General features: G+C 42.8%; 1 protein-coding gene and 1 long non-coding RNA gene across 4 annotated transcripts in view; one reads left to right on the top strand and one right to left on the bottom strand.

The window, feature by feature from the left end:
* kcmf1 (potassium channel modulatory factor 1) overlaps positions 1-802 on the bottom strand; it is a 141,293-nt gene extending 140,491 nt beyond the window's left edge. The window contains exon 1 of one of the 2 annotated variants that reach the window (XM_078569989.1): positions 608-802. In XM_078569989.1, coding sequence (XP_078426115.1) covers positions 608-623 — 16 coding nt within the window. In that variant the 5' untranslated portion in view covers positions 624-802. The remainder of the gene's footprint in view (positions 1-607) is intronic. The other variant, XM_078569986.1, reaches the window with a different exon arrangement.
* Positions 674-24,142, top strand: part of LOC144698067 (uncharacterized) — a 37,951-nt gene continuing 14,482 nt past the window's right edge. Inside the window, exons 1-3 of one of the 2 annotated variants that reach the window (XR_013580447.1) lie at positions 674-808; positions 6,100-7,698; positions 19,878-20,004. This is a non-coding gene — a long non-coding RNA (uncharacterized LOC144698067). Of the gene's footprint in view, positions 809-1,042; positions 1,141-6,099; positions 7,699-19,877; positions 20,005-24,142 lie in introns of those variants that run through there. The other variant, XR_013580446.1, reaches the window with a different exon arrangement.

Here is a 24,142-nt window from a genome sequence, read left to right as displayed (position 1 = left end):
GTATTTTGACGGAAAGTTTAATCAACTTTCGCCATGTCATCGAGTTGGTCATCAGTGACCCGCACACCCAACGGAAAAGGAGAACTTTTAACATACTTTAAAGATAATCATGACTGACTTTCAGGCTCTGCATTGGGGATCCAACACTACCTGACAGCGGCGGCCCAAGGCCTACAATTCAGCAGCCCTAAAGACCCGGGCGCGGCGCAGCGCAGCACCGTCCTACCAGCCTGTTTTCTTCCCCGGTGTGGAGCTGTCAGCTCGGTCTGTGTCGAAGACAGGAGGCAGCTCTAACCTCTCGGAGTAGGCCCGTAGCCTGGCTCAGGCCGCAGCGACCCGCCGGCCACCTTGATGACAGTGCAATCATTCGGAGCCGGGGAGGGAGGAACAAGGCCCGTGGAAGGCGGGCGTTGGGCGACACCCGGGCTCAACGAGGGCCTTACTAGGTCAAAAAATCAAAACAGGAGCCGGCCCACCGCCACAGCAACCAGGGAGCGGCCTTTCCTCCTCCCCACCCAAGGCCTAGTGGCTCTGCGGCTCCCTGATCAGACACAGGCCGAGGGCAGCGGCCTGCTCACCGGGCCTCTCGCCTCAGTCTCTCACTCACCTTCATGTCGGGACATCCTACACGCACGGTTACAGCGGGCCCGCGGGCTCCCACGCAGCGTCTCAACACCGGGCTCCGACAACGACAACTACCGGGCCAAACGGTCATGAAGCTGGAAGTGGCTGCTGCTGCTGTCTGCCGGAAGGAGGATGAGGAGGAGCGGCCGCCGCTCCTGTTGCTCAGCTCGCTCTCGCTCGATCGGTCGGTCAGATTTTTTTTTCACCTCAGGCTCTGAGCGCGCGGAGCGGAGCGGGGCGGGCGGGCGCGCGAGCCGCGTGGACTGACACTGACACTGACGTCGTCTCCTCAGCGCGGACGCAAACGGGTGCCGCCGCTCGAGCGCGATGCCCCCGCGCGCGCGCGCTGCGCGCAGCATCGTCGTACACATGGCGTGAGAGCGCGCACGCTTGGATAAGCTTTATTGGTGGTTGCGCCGCAAACTCGCCAGTGTCACTATGCAGTCGGTGCCTTTACATCAGCTCACTTACCCTAGCTCCTGGGCTGTGCCGCCACTGTACATCAATGGGTTTGAGGTGAGTGCAAACGAGCTTCTAGGTCCTGAATGGACACTGTGGTTAATATGTGTATTCAACATATCACCTTATGTGTGAGCTACAATGCGCTGCCTGAAAGGAAGGAGATTCATTAGTAACTTTCAAAAGAGAATTGGATAAATACTCGAAAAAATAAAAAACGCAGAGCTTTGGAGGAAATGCATAGGACTAAGTAGCTAGCTCTAGCGACGGACTGTTACCTCCTATTCATAACCTGACTTAAGGTACAGGTGAGGATTTTTTGTTATTAAATTAGGATATGATGGCGTGATTGGTCAACCAAAGCACATTTCAAGACATACAAACTTTTGTTCATTCAGGACTGTGGACAAACTCAAACCCCTATTAGATAACCCTTGCTGTCTAATCTTGTGGAGCACACTTTATAGAACAGTTTAGTCCTCATTACCTCTTTGATTTGCCTAAATACCTCCCAGTTAATGGCTTATTTTCCCATTTAATGCAATGACTTTCCTTGATTGGTGAATTGATAGATCAATACCTTTTTAGGGTTAATTGGCTCATCCAGGCCTATGTCCCAAAATTATACTTTCTTACCATTGTAACAGTTATTGGTGCCTGCTGTGACTCAGTGGTAGCACTCCTTTCAGTCAGCAGGTTAATGTGGGTTTCAGCTGTATGCTAAAGATCGGAATATGTATTGGAGTACTATATGTTTTACGAAATGTTAAACTGAGGCCCTGTTTTTTCTCAGGTAATCATAAAGGATCCTATAACACTTCTAAGATGGACAAGGGAGTTCTTCCCAGTGTGCTAGCCAACATTAAATCATACAAATTTGGAACAGGAGTAGGCCATTCAGCCCCTCAAGCCTGCTCTGTCATTTGATAAGATCATGGCTGATTGTGGCCTCAACTTTGTCTACCCTGTATACGCTTTGACTCCCTTGTCAATCAAGAATCCATCTAACTCAGCTTTAAACCTATTCAATGGCCCTGCCTCCACTGTACTCTGGGGAAGAGAATTCTGTGTGCTAATGATCTTTTGAGAGAAGAAAAATTCCTGATATCTATCATAAATGGGACACCCCTTATTTTTAAACTCTGTCTCCTAGTTCTAGTCTTCCCCACAAGGGAAAGCATCCTCTCAGCATCCACTATGTAAAGTACTCTCAGGATCTTATATGTTTCAATAAGATCACCTCTCATTCCTCTAAACTGCAATGGATACAGGCCCAACCTTTCCTCATAAGACAAGCCCTTCATCCCAGGAGTCAGTTGAGTGAACCTTCTCTGAACTACTAATGTAATTATATCCTTTTAAGTAAGGAGACCAAAACTGTACACAGTACTTTAGATATGACCTCACCAATGCCCTGTACAACTGTAGCAAAACTTTCCCACTTTAATATCCCATTTTCCTTGCAATAAATGACAACATTCCATTTGCCTTCCTAATCACTTGTGCCTGCATACTAACTTTCAGATTAATGTACCAGGACACCCAGATCCCTCTAGTTCTGCAATCTCTCACCATTTAAATAATATATTGCTTTTCTATTCTTACCAAAGTGGACAAGTTCACATTTTCCCACATTTATCTCCATCCTGCAAATTTTTGCCCATTCACTTTACCTGTCTATATTCCTTTGCAGACTCATTACATCCTCTTCATAACTTATTCTCCTACCTATCATTGTCTCATCAGCAAATTTAACAACCATCCATGTAATTGATATAGATTATAGATAATTGAGTCCCCTGCACCGATCCCTGTGACACTCCACTAGTTACAGCTTGCCAACCCTAAAATGATCTATTTATTCCCACTCTCTGCTTCCTGTAGCTAACCAATCCTGTCTCCACGCTAATATGTTCCTGCCTACACCATGAGCCCTTAATTTGTGTAGAAACTTTTGTGAAAGCTTATCAAATGCCTTTTAGAAATCAAAGGACACCACATCTACCGGTTCCCCTGTATCCACTCTGTTTGTTACTTCCTCAAAAAACTCTAATATATTAGTTAAACACAGTTTCCCTTTCACAAAACCATGTTGTCTCTGCCTGATTGCATTGAGATTTTCTAAGTGTCCTGCTATAACCTCCTTTAATAATGGACTCCAGCGTTTTCCGTTTGGCCAGATGTTGGGCTAACTGGCCTGTACTTTCCTGCTTCCTGCCTCCCTCCTTTCTTGAAGAGGAGAGTTACATTTGCTATTTTCCAATCTGATGGGACCTTTCCAGAATCTAAAGAATTTTGGTAAATTGCAACCAATGCATCTGCTCTCTCTGGGATGTTGTTTGTGCCTTTTACAATGAAGATAGACACAAAATATCTGATCAATTCTTCTGCCATTTCCTTTTCTCCCATTATTAGTCCCCCAGACTCGCTCACTGATTACTCCTTTCCTTTTTAAATGCTTGTAGAAACTCTTACTATCTGTTTTTATATTTCTAGCTAGCTTTCTCTTGTACTTAAATTTCTACCTTTTTGCTGGTTTTAAAATCCTGTCCAATCTTCTGACCCAGTACTAATCTTCACAATTGTATACTTTTTCTTTCAATTTGACACTCTCTTGGTTGCCACAGATGGTGTGTACTACTTCTAGAGTCTTTCTTTCTCTCTGGAATGTGAATTTGTTGAGTGTTATGAAATATCTCCTTAAATGTCTGTCATTGAATCTCTACTGACCACCTCTTTAACCTAATCTCCCAGTTCACTTTAGCCAGCTCTGTCTTCAAACCATTGTACTTACCTTTTATTTAAGTTTAAAACACTCATCTTAGACCCTTCTCTCCCTCAAACTGAATGCAAAATTCAATCATGTTATGATCACTGCTACCTAGAGGCTCTTTTATTATGAGGTCATTAATTAATCCTGTCTCATTGCACTTTACCAGGTCTAGAATAGCCTGCTGTCTAGTTATATCTAGTATGTGCTGCTCTAAGAAATTATTTTCATTTATTCTTTAACATTAATCTTCAATCAACATCACTGAAAAGATTACCTGGTCATAGTCACATTGCTGTTAGTAGACTTTTCTATATAAAAATTGTTTCTGCATCTTACATTATAACATGGACTGCCCTTTTAAAAAAATAATTTGGCTGTGAAGCCTTTAAACACATACTGAAGTTGTGAGGATACCACGTAAATGCAAGTTCTTCCTTGTTTAAATTACAATAGTGGCTTTCTGAAAACCTAGCCTTTGCAGAAAGAATTTGCATTTATAAAGCACCTTTCCCACCCTCAAGATGTACTAGTGCTTCATAGTCAATTATTTACTTTTGAAATTGGTGATATAGGCAGGCAGAGCAGCCAATTTGTACACAAGGTCCCACAAACAACAATAAGGTAAATGAACAAATAATTTGATGCTGATTGTGGTTTAAATGTTGGTTGGAACTCCCTTGGTCTTCAAGTTGTGCCATGGGACCTCTTGTATCCTGGGAGGGAAGAAAGAGTCTTGATTTTAATACATCATCCAAAAATAGCACCTCCAACTCTGCAGCACTTCAAGATTATTCTCAAGCCTTTGCCATGGGACTATAAATCAATGATCTTATGACTCGAGATAAGAGTGCCAACTGAATCAAGGTTGAATTATGGACATGGACATAAAATTTGTAGCTGAGAAACGAGCCAGTCAGCCCAATTAGGCCCCCTCACACACCTTGGTTTATCTCTCACCCTATCAGCATATCCAGCTATTGCTTTATCCCTTGTGTACTATTGCTTTATCCCTTGTGTATTTCTCTAGCTTCCCCTTAACTGCATTTATACTATTTGTCTCTACTACTGCGTGTGACTGCACATTCCACATTCTCACCAACTTGTTGGTTTTTTTTATTTGTTTAAGTGATGTGGGTGTCGCTGGCTAAGCCAGCATTTATTGCCAATCCCTAATTGCCCTTGAGAAGGTGATTGTGAGCTGCCCTCTTGAGCTGCTGATTGTGAGCTGCCCTCTTGAGCTGCTGCAGTCTTAGGCCAGTCTTTTCCATGCTGATGATGATGAAGTAGGAGAGACAACAATTTGTTCTTTCACTGAAACTCTTCAATTCAGATCCACCACAGTAGAAAGTTATTATCTATTTCAATGCGTACACTATTTTCAATATGTTAATGTCAAAAGAAACTATACTAGACTGGATAACAGATCAGTCAACTCATTCCTTTCTGTTTAGAAACTATGCCAGACTGTCAGTCAACTCATTCATTTCTGTATTTTTTGATGTGGCAAATCAAAGTGCAAGCTTACACCACAACCCAGTTGTTTAATTGAAAAGACAAAAGCTCAAGATTGGTAGTAAGAGAAAAACTTTAAAGATTAACTCTTTTCTTTCGAAAAGTACTTTCTTTGTTTTTTTAAGTTCTTGTGTAATTTTAAACTTTCTCACAAGAATGCCTCTATTTTTGAAAAATGATTTTTTTAAAAAGATTCCAATGGGGTGGAAATTCGGTACCTTAAAAAAAACGAGACTGCAGATTGCTTTAAAATGGAAGGCCACCTTCCAAAATGAAGGTGAGGAAAGCAAACAAGATCCCCCTCCAAAAGAATGTATGAAAGACATTTCAAAGGAAACTTAGACATCAAAACTCAACACTCTAACTAAGGAAGAGATTAAAAATGCAAAGTGCTGAATTTTAATCAACCGTAAAGACAGTGGGAACTGCTAACCAGCCAGAGATGCTCAAACCCCTCTATGGAGGATGAAATAACCCCTTCTCCCTTTGGTTTCTCTTAGTTTGAAATGTCAAATCTTTCTGATATGAAAGATCAAAATGTGATTACCTGTTCTACAACAATGACTGCAAGACATGTTAATCAAGTTTCTTTTTTGGGAATATACAGCCAGGAGGTTTTTAAGAACTGTTTTTTCCAAGCCCTGCACAGAGCAAGGTCATTGTCATCTGGAAAAAGTGCTGAAGAGAGCAGTAAGGAATCTCTCACCCCCTCGCACCTATCGATTTTCCAGGAGACGGATCATGGAATTAAAAGGAAATTGTCTCCAGCAAAGTGCAGTTATCTGGACTTCAGTTTAACTCAAGGATTTTAAAGGAAACCAGCTAACTTCAAACAGCCGCAGCGTTCAACAATCTATGCCTCGAGGACAAGCAAAGGACTTAATCGTGTATCCTTTTAACTTTTATTTGGACTCTGACTTCTTTATTGTGTGTGTGTCGTCGCATCTTTAATTATGTTTCCTCGGCTTTAGTAGCTAATAAACTTGCTCTATCTTTGACTCAAGTAAACCTGATTTTATTGTCGTCTTATTAAAAAGTAAATACATTTGGATTGGAAAAGGCAGCTATGGGGTATGTTATGATATGGCAGGTGGTAATTAGCAGGCTGACCAAATCCCAAAGAGAAACTTGGTCAAGCTATCACAACAATTTGCAATTTTTATTTTTATTACGAGAAGGTATGCAGACGGAAGTCAGAAGTAAAGATTGAACTACCACTTTTGGAGATTTTAAATATTAAAACATTTTTCAACAAAAGAAAAACAAACACACAAGGTTACAGTTAAATTTTAGTCTTATAACATTTCCTAAAAGATTTCTACTTAGCTAGACTCAAATAAACACTCTTTTTCAGGCAACAGTCCCTATAAATGCTTAATGTATATTAAAAATCCAGTAATATTACCGTGAGGCACCCACTGTTGCTATAGGGGAGGTATTTCACCACTCACTCACATCCAAGGCTTGTAACAAAGCCTTGCTTTCTGGAACAAAACAAACACTTCTCTGGGGTGGTTAGAGGCTGCTTACTTCACAGGTTTGTCCTTGCACAGAACAATCTTCAAGCTATCACATGGCCATGGCACCCATACAGCTTTCAATCTTTCCTTAAATATGTTTTTTTTTCTCTTTCATCTTTAAACCCATTATTCTTAACTTTCTTTGGAAGTTACCTTTCCCAGAATATAAAAATCTTTAATGTTGTCTTACTAGCCACTACTTTTGGGAAGAAAAAACTTAATAACTTTGCTTTATTCATTCAACTCCTCATTTACCTCCTAATGCAAATTCCTATTCATGTTGTATTTTCTTATATCCCATCTTAGCTTGTTCACCTCTACTTCAAAATGCTTGCTTTTGCACCCCTTGATGATTTAAGCCTTGCAGTCTGACTGTCTTCAGTTTAGTTAAATTAGTCATATGCGCAGCCTCCACAAGCTTGCTTCACAGTATCCCACAGTAATAGTGGAAAAAATGATATTTTTCTTTGCAACAAAAGCTTTAAATTTCTTTTCCTGTAAACAACCGAGGAGGCTGAATAAAGGAGCCAGTTTGTCCCGCCCCAGCATGTAAAAGTGTAATTCAGTTTTTTAATGTTGATGCTTTTGTTAATATTTTTGATTTTATTTCAGGTGCTGAAACTGATTGACTGTCACCATTTTCAATCAAAGAAAAGTATGTTACAGTTAGCAGAACTGAAGTCCATTACAGTTCTAGGAAAAAATTTCATTACACAGGAAATCAATTAACAATTGAAAGAAAAAGTTTGGGGAAACTGGATGAAGGAGTGACAAACCAAGATCTGGGAGGCCTTGAATCAACAATCAATGGTGAAAGTATCCTTGTAATGTTCCAGAATTTCTTTATCTCTGAGCTGTGACAATTTAAATCTTTCAGAGGCATTTTATTCCACTAAATGTGATCCCTGGCTCCATGGGGAGAATTTTCCCCATGGTGGGCCGGTCGGAAGCGGGTGCGGAGCCGATCACCGCCCACAATCAGCTCCGTACCTCCATTTTACTTGGGCGGGCCAATTAAGGCCCGCCTAGCACGATGCACGGCCGGTAGCGCTTAGCGCTACCTGTGCGGGCGGGTGGAAGAGGGAGAGTCGGAGTCTGTACTCTTTTTGTGTGCATGGAGCAGCCTCGGAGATTAAGAACATATTGAGAATTTTTAATAAAGTTTAAAAATTATTTCCGCATGAGCCAGGACATGTTTATGAATGAGCTTTCTCTGCTCTTCGAACCAAAGCAGTTTTAAAGTTTGTTGCAACATTCTTTGGTACTTAATGCTTCTGCTTTTGCTTCTATGTCCCTCGTTTCTAGTGGTTATTCACTTTCACATCATACTGTACAAGGTGCTTATAAAGTCCTTGTTCAACCTTAAACTTTAACTTTGGTGTACACGTTATAGAAGCAAACTGCAAACAATACATGAAAACCTAACTCCTAAAGTCTTAACACGAACCAATTCAAATTTCTAGGCTTCAATGTAACCACTTTCTTTTGCATTACGTTGTTCAGATTTTCCACCTCATTGAAAACATTCTCCAGTTGCTACTAATTGATTTCATTATTTGCATTTCTGATCCTGGACCCAAGTTCATCCAAAGAATGTGGCTTTGATAAGTAGAAAACAGTCTCAACAAGCCCCATAAACGTGGTCAGTTGAGGACAGGCCATTCAAATGAGATCCATGGTCTACCAATCCACTGTTCAAGAACTACTGCACATTTGAATCATAGGCCAGAATTTTCACGTCAGCGTGCGGGGGTGGGCCCAGCATGCCGATGTGTAAAATGATGCGCGATGAATGCAGGCGTGCGTCCTGACGTCACCGTGTGTCATTCAGGTCTTTCGTTTGGCAGGCATGCACCAGAGGCGGCTGCATGACTGCCAAAAGGTCTGTTAAGCCCATTTAAAAACCAATTGAAGTCATTATCAATGCTGCCCATCCAACCTTAAGGTTGGCCGGCAGGTGAAGAGCCCAAGCAGCCTTCGCATTTTTCAGGAAACCTCATCCACACTTGTTTAGTTTGACTTACCTCAATTTAATTTCACAAAATTCCTGTGGAAGATTTCTCAGCAGGTGTCCCACCTGCTTCTGGATTTCACACTAGGTGTACATCCACCATGGGAGGGTAAAACAAATACATGTGCCCAAACTTGGGACAGCATAGTCAAATGTAATAAAAATGACAAGAATGCGTTAAAGGATGTAATTTCATAATTTTCACTTAAGTAACATTGCCTGCAGGAAAAGCCAGTTTGTTTAATAGTGTTTATACACTTGCTATGGACTGGAGATTGGCACTTATTAAATTTAAATGCCCAATAGGCTTGGCTACCCTTTCCCAAAAAAGTTATTTATCACCTAGCTTACTCTTGTGTTGCCTTCCACCATTTCCTACCTTTGTGCTTTCTATTGTTCCTATATCCATTATCCTTTCCATGACACGGCCTTTAATTGGCCTGCTTCTATGATGTACTAGTTCAAATCCACCCCGTTTCTCTCTTTACTCTCAGTAAAGGAATGTTAACTAACCAACTTAAGGCAAGGCCAAACCATTTGAGGAACTTCCTCCTTCTCTACAAATGGTCCCAATTTTTGAGTCTGAACCCTTCCTCCATATTTACATCATCCGGCAAGCTACACGGGTCATATACAATTTCTAGTGACCCTGAAGATATTGCTCTTGGAATTAACCTTGACGTTCCAATGTGAATCACAAGATTTTCCCATTGATCCTTCCTTTCCAATAGCGTTCCAACTTGTTGTGCTATGTCTCATACCCTTGCACCCAAGCGGCAAGATGTCATATGGAGCTCTTGAACGTAACTGCAAGTTGTGCAAGCTATAAAGTGCATTAAGAAATACAAACTATGCAGAAATTTGATAGAGGTGACTAAAATCAGGGCACTGGATGGATTAGATGGGTTAGATTTCACCTGTTGGTGAAAGGGTCACAAACTAAAGGACACTGATTCAAGATGATTGACAAAAAAAAAAGCAACAGCAACATAAGCCTTTTTATGCAATGAGTGTTTGGGAATGATCAACTATTATGGGTGGTTCTTACCCAATATGTCTACAGTGCTGGCCCCCTTGCATTCTGTACTCAAAAAGAACCAACATTGGTCTTGGGAGGCGCCCCAGAAAGAAGCTTTCATAAAGGTGAAACATTTCACCTTTAATCTATTAGTGCATTATGACCAGACAAAAGAATTGGTGCTAACATGTGACTCTTCTCCCTACAGAGTGGGAGCAGTGCCATCTCATCAGATGGATGATGGCACAGAACGGCCAATAGGTTACGTATCAGGAATGCTCACCACAGCGGAAAAGGGATACTCAGATCGAAATCTTTGGTGTCAAGAAGTTTCACTAGTACTTACTCGACCACCACTTTACAATCGTTCAGACCACAAACCATTGCTAGGACTGCTTAAGTGAGGACAAGGCTCTACCACCCATAGCTTCAGCAAGGATACAACAATGGGCCTTAATTCTGGCAGTATATGAATACACTATTGTACACGGGCCTGGCAATCAAATCGCAAACGCTGATGCTCTTAGTCATTTGCCTTGACAAGAAAATGATGAGCACGTCCCAGTTCCACAGAAGCTTAGCTTACTGTTAAATTTCTTAGATTCATCACCGGTATGTGCTCGACAGATCAGAGGCTGGACAAGTCCTGACCCAGTCCTATCTCTGGTATGAGAACAAGTGCTACATGGTTGGTCACAGAAGCCTGTAACTGACAAAATGAAACTGTAGTTCAACAGAAGACATGAAATAACCAGCCAGTTTGGCATCCTATTGTGGGGAGCACGAGTGATATTTCCTCCAAAAGGAAGGGAGCCACTTTTAATTGAAGTACACAGTGTCCATCCAGGAATTTCCCAAATGAAGACCAAAGCACGCAGCTATCTATGGTGGCCTGGGACGGATGGCAAAATAGAGAGTTTAGTAAAGCACTGTGTGCAATGTCAGCAACTGCAAAAGTTGCCAGTGACCATTCCATTACACCCATGGGAGTGGCTAGGTAGACCCTGGGTGTGGTTACACATTGACTATGTTGGATCTTTCCTGGGAACAATGTTTCTGCTCCTTGTCGATGCCCATTCAAAATGGTTGGACATTGAGATGAAGTCACCAACATTGGCCGCTACAATTGAGAAACTACGTCAAGAGTTTTGCCATTCACAGACTACCAAAAGTAGTTGTTTCTGATAACGGCACGGCATTTACGAGTGCTGAGTTTCAACGGTTTATCAACTTCAACAGTATCACTTGCGAAAACTGCACCGTACCTCCCTTCCTTAAATGGACTGACTGAAAGGGCAGTTCAAACGTTCAAGGCAGGCATGAAAAAGCTAACTGGTGATTCCTTGACAACCAAGCTAGCACGCTTTCTTTTTCATTACACGACTACCCCTCACACAACAACAAGTGTTACACCTGCAGAGTTATTGTTGAAATGCCATCTCAAGATGAGATTGAGCTTAATATTGTCGAGCTTAAAAGGGAAGGTGGAGAGGAGTCAGGGAAGCTAGAAAACTAGACACGACTGGCATAGTCGTGAGAGGTAATTTACCATGGGAGAGCCGGTATATGTGGAAAAACTTTGGGGAAGGACCAGAAATGGTTACCGGGTGAAATTAGTGCAGTGACTGGACCTCTATCTCACCACGTGGAGATGGAAGGCTAGATCATCCAAAAACATGTGGACCATTTGAGGAAGAGAGTTACAAATCATCAAGATTTGGTTCCACCAGTTATCACGACCGGGTCTGCGTTTCCTGTTGAGGATACTCAGCTCAGTACTGACGTGTCTGATGTTCCTGTGAGAGTTGAGGATACAGAACTGTAAGTGCCCACCAAAGCACCCGATGTTCAGGCAACTCCGGAAAAGGAGGTTCCTGACAAAGAATCTGAAGTTGTGGAGCTGCGACGTTCCACACATACCAGGAAACCACTTGAAAAACTGAACTTGTAATTTCCTTACCCGGTGTAAATATTATGTTGTCTTGAAAAATATGTACTTGTAAATATATGTATAGCCGAGTTAAAGTGGGAGGAATGTAGAAATTATGGTCTTATTTAGTGTGTAATGTATCTTTAAGAATAATAGTTAAGGAAGATCACATGATCTGCAGTAACCAATAGGAGAATAGCGCAGGCTACCTCAGGCAGCTAGTGTAGAGTTGGAGTTGAAAGTATACGTATGGTTGCTGCTGAGCATATTGTAAATGTTTCCACCCACGAAGCATCTGCAGATCAACCCCACCATTAATAGTACAACTCGGCTACCCTACAGCAGACAGCAATCCCAGAAAGGCACCCAAAGTGTTTGCCCTTCCCCCTCACTGCCACTCCATCGCCTTCCCTCCCCGTTGCCCCCATCGTGTTCATCAAACTGACCCTTGCCTCACATCCCGCCCCAGGTGAAGTGCTAGTCTCTAAACGTGGAGGCCTGCATTAGCACCACAGCATAGTGGTGTGCCTCGGAACGATAAAAGCAAGGAGAAGACCAACTCTTCAGCCCCAATAGTGACGTTCATCACAACAAAACCGGCACAGCGTTACGGCAGATGTGTTCCACTCACCTCAAAGTTACCAGCGGACTGAGGTCTGACTTGTGCATGCCACCCTTTTTTCAAATGGGTTTGAGACCGACATAATTTCCCACTGGCATGATGGAAGATTGGAAGGCGTGGCAAGATTCCAGTGAGCAGCTGTTTCAATGAACATTTGTGACATGCAAATGGCGTTCGCGACACTAGTCGGTGGGATAACCGGCCCGACATGAACGCACCATCTGGAGAATTGACTTGTTTTTACGACGGTAGATTTGTAACCTTGTCTGCTGCTGTATTCTCCGTTCCTGCCTGCCGTGGGTGGGATTCCAAAATTCCAGCCAATGGGTTGAAAGGCCATCTCCTGTGCTGTAGGAAAGCTCTGAGATGCAGAGGGATCTGGGTGTCCTGGTGCATGAATCACAAAAGCTTAGCATGCAGGTGCAGCAAGTAATTAGCAAAGCTAATAGAATGTGTTCAACTCCTCTCGCAATAAAAAATGACAAAAGTTGGGAAGTTATGCTTCAGTTATATAGGGCATTGGTGAGACCGCATCTGGTGTACTGTGTACAATACTGGTCACCTTATTTAAGGAAAGATGCAAATGCATTGGAAGCAGTTCTGAGAAGGTTTACTAGATTAATACCTGGAATGGGAGAGTTGCTTTATGAGGAAAGGTTAGACAGGCTAGGCTTGTATCCACTGACGTTTAGAAGAGTAAGAGGTGACTCGATTGAAACATAAGATCCTGAGGGGTCTTGACAGGGTGGATGTGGAAAGGATGTGTCCTTTTGTGGGAGCATCTAGAAGTAGGGGTCATTGTTTAAAAATAAGGGGTTGCCCATTTAAGACAGGAAGAAAAACATTTTCCCTCGGAGGGTTGTGAGGGTTTGAAATTCTCTTTCAAAAGTAACTGAAGCAGAGCCTTTGAATAGCTTTAAGGCAGAGGTAGATAAATTCTTGATAAGCAAGGGGGTGAAAGGCAGGAATGTGAAGTTGAGGTTAAAATTAGATCAGCCAAGATCTTACTGAATGGCGGAACAGGCTCGAGGGGCTGACTGGCCTACTCCTGCTCCTAGTTCATATGTTCAATGTGATTGTATGAAAAGATGGTCCTCCTAAACTAGGTGTTGCAGAACATGGAGAAGCTCAGCATGATGCTCAGGGACTTCATGACAATGGTCAAAACATTTAAAGGGCACATTATGTGGAGGACATAAGACTATAAGGCTCATGAATTACATTGTGATACTGAAAGTAGACTAGAGGAATAAGAATGGAATTAAACAATTTACGCTTTAGTTTTAGGAGCGAGGGAACCATAGAGGTAAGGGAGCATAAAAGAATATTTGGTTTGAAAATGGGTTGTGAGCAGACAACAGAAAGAGCAGTTTAATTATGCTTCATAGATTGAGAAAGCACTTGGCTGAGTGAAACATGAAAAATTAATAGATGTCCTACCAAGATGTAAAATTAATGGGAAAGAGTCTTTTTAAAACTCTTTATAGGGAACATCAAGCCACAGCAAAGTTGATAATTTACGTAACAGACAAATATCCGGAATTAGACAGGATGGAAAAATCAACCAAATGTTTTAATGTTATCCTGCGTTCATTATGACAGGGACTGGAAAACTTGGCTGGAGACCAGATCAACAAAAAAATTGGAGAACAATCTAAGGTATACCACTGATAACAGTGCTGATACAAATTACATTGCAAGAGACTCCTGGCTGAAATGTTACAGTTGCAAAGATAAAGGACTTGCCAAATTAGACCTTGGGTGATCAATATGAAAATTGAGCATGAAGATGAAATTGCTTAGTTATTTATGCTGTTTCCTTGGCGGGGGGTGGCGCCTGCTGAAATTCCACCAGCAGCAATGTAGGAGAACAGTTGAACTCCTGTGGCATTTCAGCACTAGAATGCTTTACTTGCATGTGGTCAATAGCATTGTGCTGATTTGAACATTGAAGTAAGTAAAACAGGTGTTTAGTTGTGATTCTTCATGTGGATATTGAGAATGATGAATGGGAGAGTATTAGAACTAGCACAAAAAAGGAGACAAGTGATTGTGCAGAGAGAAATGACATGTACTGGGCATAGAATTGAGGCATGTATGATAGCTGGTCATGTTCGTACAGACTAGACATTCTATTAACGTAAGGTTAATCCTTCTTCAATTCTGCAGAACTGAAATTCGGGTTTGGTAATCCTTGGCACTCATCTGGGTTCTGAAAGAGACCTAAGTTCATGGACAAAGCAAAGATATGCCAAGGGTCTTGTTAAAAAAACACTAACAAGCAGAAAAAACCTTGCAAGTGTTGGCTTATTGTTTCAATAGTGGACTGACCAAAAGATGAGCTGTCTTGCAACAGAAATATTAACAAGTGGAAGTCCCTTGAAGGCCATTGGAGTGCGAGTGGTAGCAACAGTAGTAATCAAACCAACTGAAATTCATATATGCTGATATGGTCATGTCATATGCCTGTAAGTTTTAGTTGGGAGTGGACACTTAAAAAGCAACATGGAATACGAACACCGTTCCTTCACAAAATGGACTCCGGAGAGTCAAGTGACTTTTGTGGCTTCAGTACAGACAGAGATAGACGTGTGAGAATGTATCTCTGGGAAGTTAATTAAAATGCAAATGGACTTCCCAGGTGCTGATTGACTACCCCTCACCATTTCAATGGCAGAGACTTAAAATGATACTGGCTGGTAGACTGGCTGGCCCCATGAAGATAGAATTTCAAATAAAGACATTTCGGAATCAAATCACAGCTGAAATTATTCTAGCTAACACCCTTCATTGAGTGGTGAGTTGCTTAGCTGTCAACCCATCGTTGGGGCAATGGAAAACGTAGATACTGTTGTCACATGACAAACTGGCTTGTGATAAGAAATACCTGAAAGTACCTTATTAATCCACAAGGACAGGCCAGGTTAGGGTAGGTGAGTCTGAGATGTGAAGACTAGAGGGAAGCCATCTCTTGCTCAGCACAAGGGAGGACCCTGCCTCAAGCGTCACCCTAGGCAGAGAATTGGGGCTTATTAATTTTGCCTACCAGAGTATAGTTCTTCACTAAAAGGGCTTGACCAACTTTGACTGGAAAGCCAGAAATTTGCTGATGTTTGAACCAGTGTGAATTCGTCACCAGAAACCTCCGACCTTTGTTTTTCTTCACACCTGGAGAACTCTGCACAATTTTGGTCTTTGCATCTGAGGAAGGATATACTTGCCTTGGAGGCGATAGAGCAAAGGTTCAATAGATTGGTTCCTGGGATAAGAGGGGTTTCCTATGATGAGAGGCAGAGTAAGTTGGGCCTATACTCTCTGGAGTTTAGAAGAATGAGAGGTGATTGCATGGAAACATGAAAGATTCTGAGGGGGCTTGACAGGGTAGATACTGAGAGGCTGTTTCCCCTGCTGGGGAATCTAGAACATAAGCACAGTCCCAGCATAAGAAGTTGATAATTTAGGACTGAGATTAGGAGAAATTTCTTCAGTCCATGGGTTGTTAAGCTTTGGAACTCTAGCCCAGAGGGTTGTTGATGTTCCATCGTTACATTGAACTACATTCAAGGCTGAAGCGATAAGTTTTTGATCTCTTAGGGAATCAAGGGATATGAGGACTGGGCATCAAACTGGAATTGAGGCAGAAGATCGGCTATGATTGTATGGAATGGTGGAGCAGCCTACTTCTGTCCTGTTTATGTTCTATATTAATTTTCTGATTCTAGGTTTATTTTAAACTCGCTTTGTCATGCCATGGATGGGGTAAACCTTTTTGATAAAGAAGGAGCTTTCATTTATATAGCACCTTTGCCATCCTTAGAACATCCAAAGTGTTTCACAGGCAAGAAATTACTTTGCTTAATATCTCATCTGAAAGGCTGCTCCTCCAATAATACCACACTGGTTTATTAGTCAAGGTATGTGCTCAAGGCCTGGATTATGGCCTTCGTGTGCAGAGCCAAGACTTCACTTGAAATTCTTAATTGCTTCAGTTACTGATACAATGGCTCCAGCAATCTTAACTCACAAGAGTCATGTGGAAAATGCATAACAAAATTTACCTTTCACTCCAATGATGCAGTGCAGTCAAAGTCAAATAAAATATCATGTTATTGAGTGAATGGAGTTCTAAGCTGGGATTCATCCAATCAGAAACCACTGAAGTGCCGCTGCCCCCCCTCCCCCCCCCTCCAGTGACATCATCCCTCTCCCATAGCTTTGTGAGAATTACAGGCCTCCCCATGGCACAGGATGCTACTGACTGCACACGCAGGTCATTTTGCAGCAATTGTTGTGCGATCTACAGTAACCAGATGGGATTCCATTCCTTCAATAGCCACTGGTGTTCAACCTTATGCAGAGCATATTATGCAGGTAAACGCATGGTATCTTTATTTAAGGCAGAGGTAGACAGATTTTTGTAGGCAAATGAGTTGAGGGTTGTGGGGGGGCAGACAGGAAGGTGAAGTTGAGACCAAAACCAAATCATCCATGATCTTATTGAATGGTGGAGCAGACTCAAAGGGCCAAATGGCTTACTCCTCCTATGTTATTATGTATCCTGGCAGCAGTCACAATGTCTTCCAGTCTGCCATGCCAGCTGCATTTGAGCCACCATGACAAAGCAAAGGGTGACTACTGGGCAATAAGGGTTACCCACTGACCACGTGACTTGATTCCAGTCTGCCCACAGGTGCACGGGTGGCAATATGCATATAACGAAAGCTGTGCTCCCACACAAAATTGGGGTGCTTAAGCAATGCTGGACTGCTCACAAGGAGCTGTGCAATACCTGGCAGAATGAGTGTCAAGATTTGTCGTGGCCTGAAGGATGCTGTACAGCCTCACCATCATGAGGGCACAACCCTTGCCACCAGTTGTACAGCAACCAGCTGAGGAGGAAGTGAGAGAGGAAGGACAGAAGCAACCAACACAACCCCTTTCCAACCAGGCTGTCCATGATCAACTCATCTGTTTGTGCATCAGTGAATATAGCCGTACTTCCCCATTCGCCAACAGTTCTACAACCTACCTTCCCTCTGTTACTGACCATCAGAGCGTCTTCTTGGCCACAATGCTAACATAAAAGCCAAGACCAGATAAGTATTCCAAACCAAACTTATAAGACAAACATTGTGTTTGCATACAAAAGTCAATTAATTGCCTTCATGTATTCCGTTAGTGCTGTCGCCTGTGTGCTTTGGCCTGCCTTAGTGCTCCTATACAATGCTACCCCAAGTGGCAACAGCATGGCTGGTGGAACGTTGCTGAATTTCAATTGGGGAGACTACAGATGGCCGTGAAGGCTGTCCTCGAGCAGCTCTGGACCTATAAAGCATGGTTTCTGACAGCACCATCTCAGCGTGGACAGCAGCAGTCTAAGCTGGCTGGCTAACAGGCAACAGCAAAGGCACTAGAGGAATGGTAGCGGTGGGAGGAGGAATGCTGTCATGCTGATAGAGGACAGCAGTTTCATGTTCCATGGTGACACTGTCACTCCTCTGGAGGATTGTCTCAGTAAATCTGGCTTGAGTTTTATAGCTCCATCAAAAATCTATTGACTTTAGATTTCAAATTATTAATCAAACTAACATCTGTTGCTTTTTGAGGGCGAGAGTTCCACACTGTGAAGAAGCATTTCTTAACTTCTCTCCTGAATGGTCTGACTCTGATATTAAGGTCCTGTCTCCTTGTCCTAGATTCCCCACCAGCAGAAAGTGTTTCTCTCTATCTACTTTATCAATTCCTTTCAAAACCCTAAAAGCCTCAAACAAATCACCCCTTAATATTCTGTATCTCAGGGAATACAAGCCTAGTTTATCTAATCTCTTCTCACAATATAAAACTTGGAGCCCTGTAGCATTTATGTGAATCTGCACTGCACCCTTTCCAAGGCCTATATATCATTCCTATCTTTGGCAACCTGTTGTAGGGAGGCCAAGTTGTACTATTAATGAGTTGATCTGCAGGCACTTCTTGGGTGGAACTTTTAAGTTTATTTACAATATACTCAGCAGCAACTACACATGTGCTTTCAACTCCAACTCTATCTTTACACTGACTGCTGAGAGAGCCTGTGCCACACACTCCTATTGGTTACTACAGATCATGTGATCTTCCTTAAAAAGTATTATTCTTAAATGTACATTACACACTAAATAAAACCATAATTGCTACACAACCAGACTAAATGTTATAAACTTTCACCATAATGACATCCAGCAGCGTTTTTGAAATTACAGAACACATGCATAATATTGTCAACCATTCGTTTATCATGCAATGTCTGTAGAAACTGACACTGAAGAGAATTTTATAAGGCTGTGCTGTGGGCCTTTCTTGATTTAAGCGGAGGCCGGAGAAAGGGTTCTAACACCATAGCTTCAAGTTTGCAAACCTTGCTGACTGTTCCAGAGGCACCATGCCAATAGCTGAGCCCTGACCAGTTTAATCTGTGGCTAATGCATAATGTTGTTGTAGGTTACTGAACAAACCATTGTTTTTTATATCATTATTGTGTATACAGCTGTTTCTGAGTCTGAATTTAGGGGCAGATTAAGGCCAACAGGGCCTTCGCAATTTAATTTAAATGTGGGATATGATATATTATGAAACCCGTCTGTAAATATCCTACAATCAGATTTCTTCATGCACTTCACTATGGGTTTGTGTTTTAATGGATCAGAAAGGAGTTGTGTGCAGAGACTGTAGAGCGGCCACAAAGCCTCTTGATGCCCAGGCTCCACAAGCGGGCTCCATTTTGAACAGTGTGCATCAGTTTCCATTGCTTTTGCTCCTTAATATGAAAAACCAATTAACACCTTTTCATCTGCTAAACTGGTCCTGGCAACGTGCAATCACTCTAATGAGTGTCAGCATTTAATAGATGCTCAACAGTTTGCATAGCTAGCTGCACACAATCACTTTGATGAAATAAAGCTATTTATTGGAGCACAGCTGTCGGCCACAAGTAGTCTCAAGGAATTTTAACCCTCAAGTTTCAACTGAAATGCGATACTTCCCAGTTAAATAGTTAGCATCTAAATTATTCATTTTAGATTGACCTTTACAATACAATCATAATACATTGAAATTTATCTGCATTCTGATTGAACTAAAGTTAGTTCTGCATTCTGCAGATTTATTTATCTGCATTCTGATTGAACTAAAGTGTTAAAGCGGAGGAAAAGAATCTTGTATTTATATAGCCTCTTTCACAACCTCCAAACATCCCAAAGTCCTTCCAGCTGATTAATTACTTTTATAATTTTGGTTGCAATGTAGGTAAATTCAGCAGCCAATTTTCCACAGCAAGATCTCACAAACAGTAATGTGATAATCTCTTTCTTGATGATGTTGACTGGGAGATGAATATTGGTCATGATAATGAGAGAATTCTTTCCTCAAATAGTGCCCTGGAATTTATGTCCACCTGAAAGGAGCCTGGGCCTCAGTTTAACATCTCACTTGGAAAGAGGACACATGTGACAGTGCAGCATTCCCTCATTACAGCACTGATGTATCACCTATCAAACCATGTGAGTATCAATGCATGTTGTCTATATGGATTTCCAAAAGGCATTTGATAAGGTTCCACACAATAGATAATTAGCAAAAAGGATAGCACAAGGAATTGCACACAAACAGGGGAGAGAGCTCATCCTGAGTGAGACACAGCCAGAGTGAGTGTGGGTATTGGCAATTTGGTGCACAGTGTGAATTTGGTGCAAAGGGGAAAAAATGTCTGTAGAAACTGACACTGAAGAGAATTTTATAAGGCTGTGCTGTGGGCCTTTCTTGATTTAAGCAGAGGCCAGAGAAAGGGCTCTAACACCATAGCTTCAAGTTTGCAAACCTTGCTGGCTGTTCCAGAGGCACCCTGCCAATAGCTGAGCCCTGACCAGTTTAATCTGTGGCTAATGCCACAGGGGAATCTTTGCATTTTTTCCTTGCTATCCAACTGAAATCGTCAGAGAGTGGTCTTGCCCTGCTGCAGCAGTAGAGGCTATAAGGGAAAGAGATGACTGGTAAGTAGTGGGTAAGGTCAGGTAAGTATTTACGACTTTAATCATTTATAGTTTAAGGTCTTTTTGTGGTTTATAGTTTGTATATTCTTTCAGTAACAAGGATCAGGAAAGAAGGGCCCTAGAGTAATTGATTTAAAAGGTTTAATTTAAAGGGATAAGTCATGGTAGAAGAGCTCAAAGCCGTGGTGTGCTCCTCGTGCTCCATGTGGGAAGCCGGGAACATTTCCAGTGCCCGGGACTAGCATGTATGCAGGAAGTGTGTCCAGCTGCAGCTCCTGGAAGCTCTGATTTCAGAGCTGGAACAGTGGCTAGGGACACTGTGGAGCATCCACGAGTCTGAGAGCATCATGGATGGCACGTTTAGAGAGGTGGTCACACCGCAGCTGAAGGGACTTGAGGAAGGAAAGGAATGGGTGACCACCAGGCAATCCAAGAGAAACGGGCAGGTAGTTGAGGAGTCCCCTGGGGTCCTGCTCGCAAATCGGTATTCCATTTTGGAAGCTGGTGAGGGCGCTGGTTCGTCCAGAGAGTGTGGACAGAGCCAAGCTTCTAGCACCACAAGCAGCCTATCTGTACAGGAGGGGAGGAAGAGCAATAGTAATAGGGGATTTTATAGCCAGGGGAACAGATAGGCGCTACTGTGGACATCAACGTGACTCCAGGATGGTATGTAGCCTCCCTGGTGCCAGGGTCCTGGATGTTACCGAATGGCTGCAGGGCATCCTGAAGGGGGAGGGTGATAAGGCAGAGGTCATGGTACATGTTGGTACCAATGACATAGGTAGAAAGAGGGATGAGGTCTTGCATCAAGAATTCAGGGAGTTAGGCAGTAGACTAAAAAGCAAGACCTCTCGGGTTGTAATCTCTACTCCCAGTGGCACGTGCTAGCGAGCTCAGAAATAGGAGAATAGTGCAGATGAATAAGTGGCTTAAGAGTTGGTGCAGGAGGGAGGGTTTTAGATTCCTGGATCACTAGGACCGTTTCTGGGGAAGGTGGAACCTGTACAAGCGGGACAGTCTACATCTGAACCAGAGCGGGACTAACATCCTTGCAGGCGGGTTTGCTAGTGCTGTTGGGAGGAGTTTAAACTAATTCAGCAGGGGGAGGGGACATAGAATGTTAGCAGAATAGGGACACATCATAATACAGTAAAACAATCAAGTCAGAGGGAGTACGGCTGCATTAAGTTTCAAGGGAGTAAGACCAGGCTGGATGGCCTCTACTTTAATGCCAGGAGTATTACAGGTAAAACGGATGAGTTAAGGATGAGTATTGACACGTGGAATTGTAATATAGTAGCCATCACTGAGACTTGGTTGAGGGAGAGGCAGAATTGGCAGCTCAACATTCCAGGATATAAAATCTTCAGGTGAGACAGGGGAGGGGATAAAAGAGGAGGACGCATTGCATTATTAGTTAAGGAGTCAGTTACTGCAGTAAGGAGAGATGATATCTTGGAGGGTCATCAAATGAAGCTTTGTGGGTAGAGCTTAGGAATAAAAAAGGGGCAGATTGTTAGGTGTTTATTATAGACCCCAGATAGTCAGCGGGAAATTGAGGAGCAAATATGCGCACAATTTGCAGAGGTGTGTAAAAACAATAACAATAGGGTAATTATATTAGGTGATTTCAACTTTCCCAACATTAATTGGGATGGACATAGTGTTAAGGGCTTGGATGGAGTGGATTTCTTGAAATATGTACAGGAGAACTTTTTAGATCAACATGTAGAGGGTCCAACAAGGGACAGCGCAGTGCTGGACCTAATTCTGGGGAATGAAGCCGGAACGGTGGCTGAGGTGGTGGAGGGGGAGCATTTTAGTGATAGCGACCACAACATGGTACAATTTAAGTTTGTTATGGACAAAGAAATAGACAAGTTGCAAAAAAATGTTTTGGGTTGGGGGAGAGCGCATTTTAGTAAAATAAGGCAGGATCTGGCCAAGGTCGACTGGGAACAGCTACTTGTGGGGAAATCTAGAGAGGAGCAGTGGTGGGCATTCAAAAAGAAAATGGTGAGGGTACAGGCTCAACATGTTCCCTTCAGGGTGATAGGAAGGGGTAACAAGCCCAGAGAACCATGGATGACCAGAGATATTCAGGATATGATGAGAAGGAAAAGAGAGGCTTTTAGCAGGTACAAGGGCAGCAAATCAGCGGAGGCATTAGTGAAGTACAGAAAGTGCAAGGTGGAGCTTAAGAAAGCAATTCGGAGAGCAAAGAGGGGATATGAGAAAGTTCTGGCTGGTAAAAGTAGGGAAAATCCCAAGATATTCTATAAGTATATCAATGGGAAGAGGATAACCAAGGAAAGAGTAGGGCCCATCAGGGACCAAGGGGGCAATCTATGGGTGGAGCCAGAGGACATCAGTAGAGTGTTGGCCAATATTCCACATCCGTCTTCACCCAAGAGAATGAGGATGAAAGTATCGAACTCAGGGAGAGAGACGGTAAGGCTCTTGAGCAAATTGATATAGGGAGTGACAAGGTATTGGAAGTGTTGGCAGGTTTAAAAGTGGACAAATCTCCAGGTCCGGATGATTTGTGTCCCAGACTGTTGAGGGAGGCAAGGGAGGAGATCGCAGGGGCTCTGACCCAAATTTTTAATTCCTCTCTGGCCACGGGGTAGGTGTCAGAGGACTGGAGAACAGCTAATGTGGTTCCGCTATGTAAGAAGGGTTTAAGAGAAAAGCCAGGGAACTACAGGCCAGTGAGTCTCACGTCAGTGGTAGGGAAACTATTGGAGAAAATTCTGGAGGGAATCTATCTCCACTTGGAGAGGCAAGGTTTGATCAGGAATAGTCAGCATGACTTTGTCAGAGGGAGGTCATGCCTAACAAATTTGATTGAATTTTTTGAGGAGTGACCAGGTATGTAGATGAGGGTAGTGCAGTTGATGTAGTTTATATGGATTTCAGCAAAGCCTTTGACAAGGTCCCACATGGGAGACTTATAAAGAAGGCAAATGCACATGAGATACAGGGTAATTTGATAAGGTGGATTCAAAATTGGCTTAGTTGTAGGGGACAGAGAGTGATGACAGAAGGATGCTTTAGTGACTGGAAGCCAGTGTCCAGTGGTGTACCACAGGGATCTGTGCTGGGTCCCCGATTATTTGTCATTTATATAAATGACATAGATGACTATGTGGGGGTTAGGATTAGTAAGTTTGAGGATGACACGAAGATTGGCCGGGTGGTTAACAGTGAGGTTGAGTGTCTTGGGCTACAGGAAGATATAGATGGGATGGTCAAATGGGCAGATAAGTGGCAGATGGAATTTAACCCTGAGAAGTGTGAGGTGATGCACTTTGGAAGGAGTAAGTTGACAAGGAAGTATTCAATGAACGACATGACACTAGGAAGTTCTGAGGAACAAAGGGACCTTAGCGTGTGTGTCCATAGATCTCTGAAGGCGGAGGGGCACGTTAGTGGGGTGGTGAAAAAGGCATATGGGACACTTGCCTTTATCAATCGAGGCATAGATTACAAAAGTAGGGAGGTCATGTTGGAGTTGTATAGAACCTCGGTGAGGCCACAGCTGGAGTACTGTGTGCAGTTCTGGTCGCCACATTATAGGAAGGATGTGATTGCACTGGAGAGGGTACAGAGGAGATTCACCAGGATGTTGCCTGGGATGAAACATTTA

Source organism: Cetorhinus maximus, chromosome 2 (assembly GCF_964194155.1).
Source record: "Cetorhinus maximus chromosome 2, sCetMax3.hap1.1, whole genome shotgun sequence".
NCBI lineage: Eukaryota > Metazoa > Chordata > Chondrichthyes > Lamniformes > Cetorhinidae > Cetorhinus > Cetorhinus maximus.
Note: the sequence above shows the minus strand (reverse complement) of the source record. Positions and strands in the feature narration are given on the sequence as shown.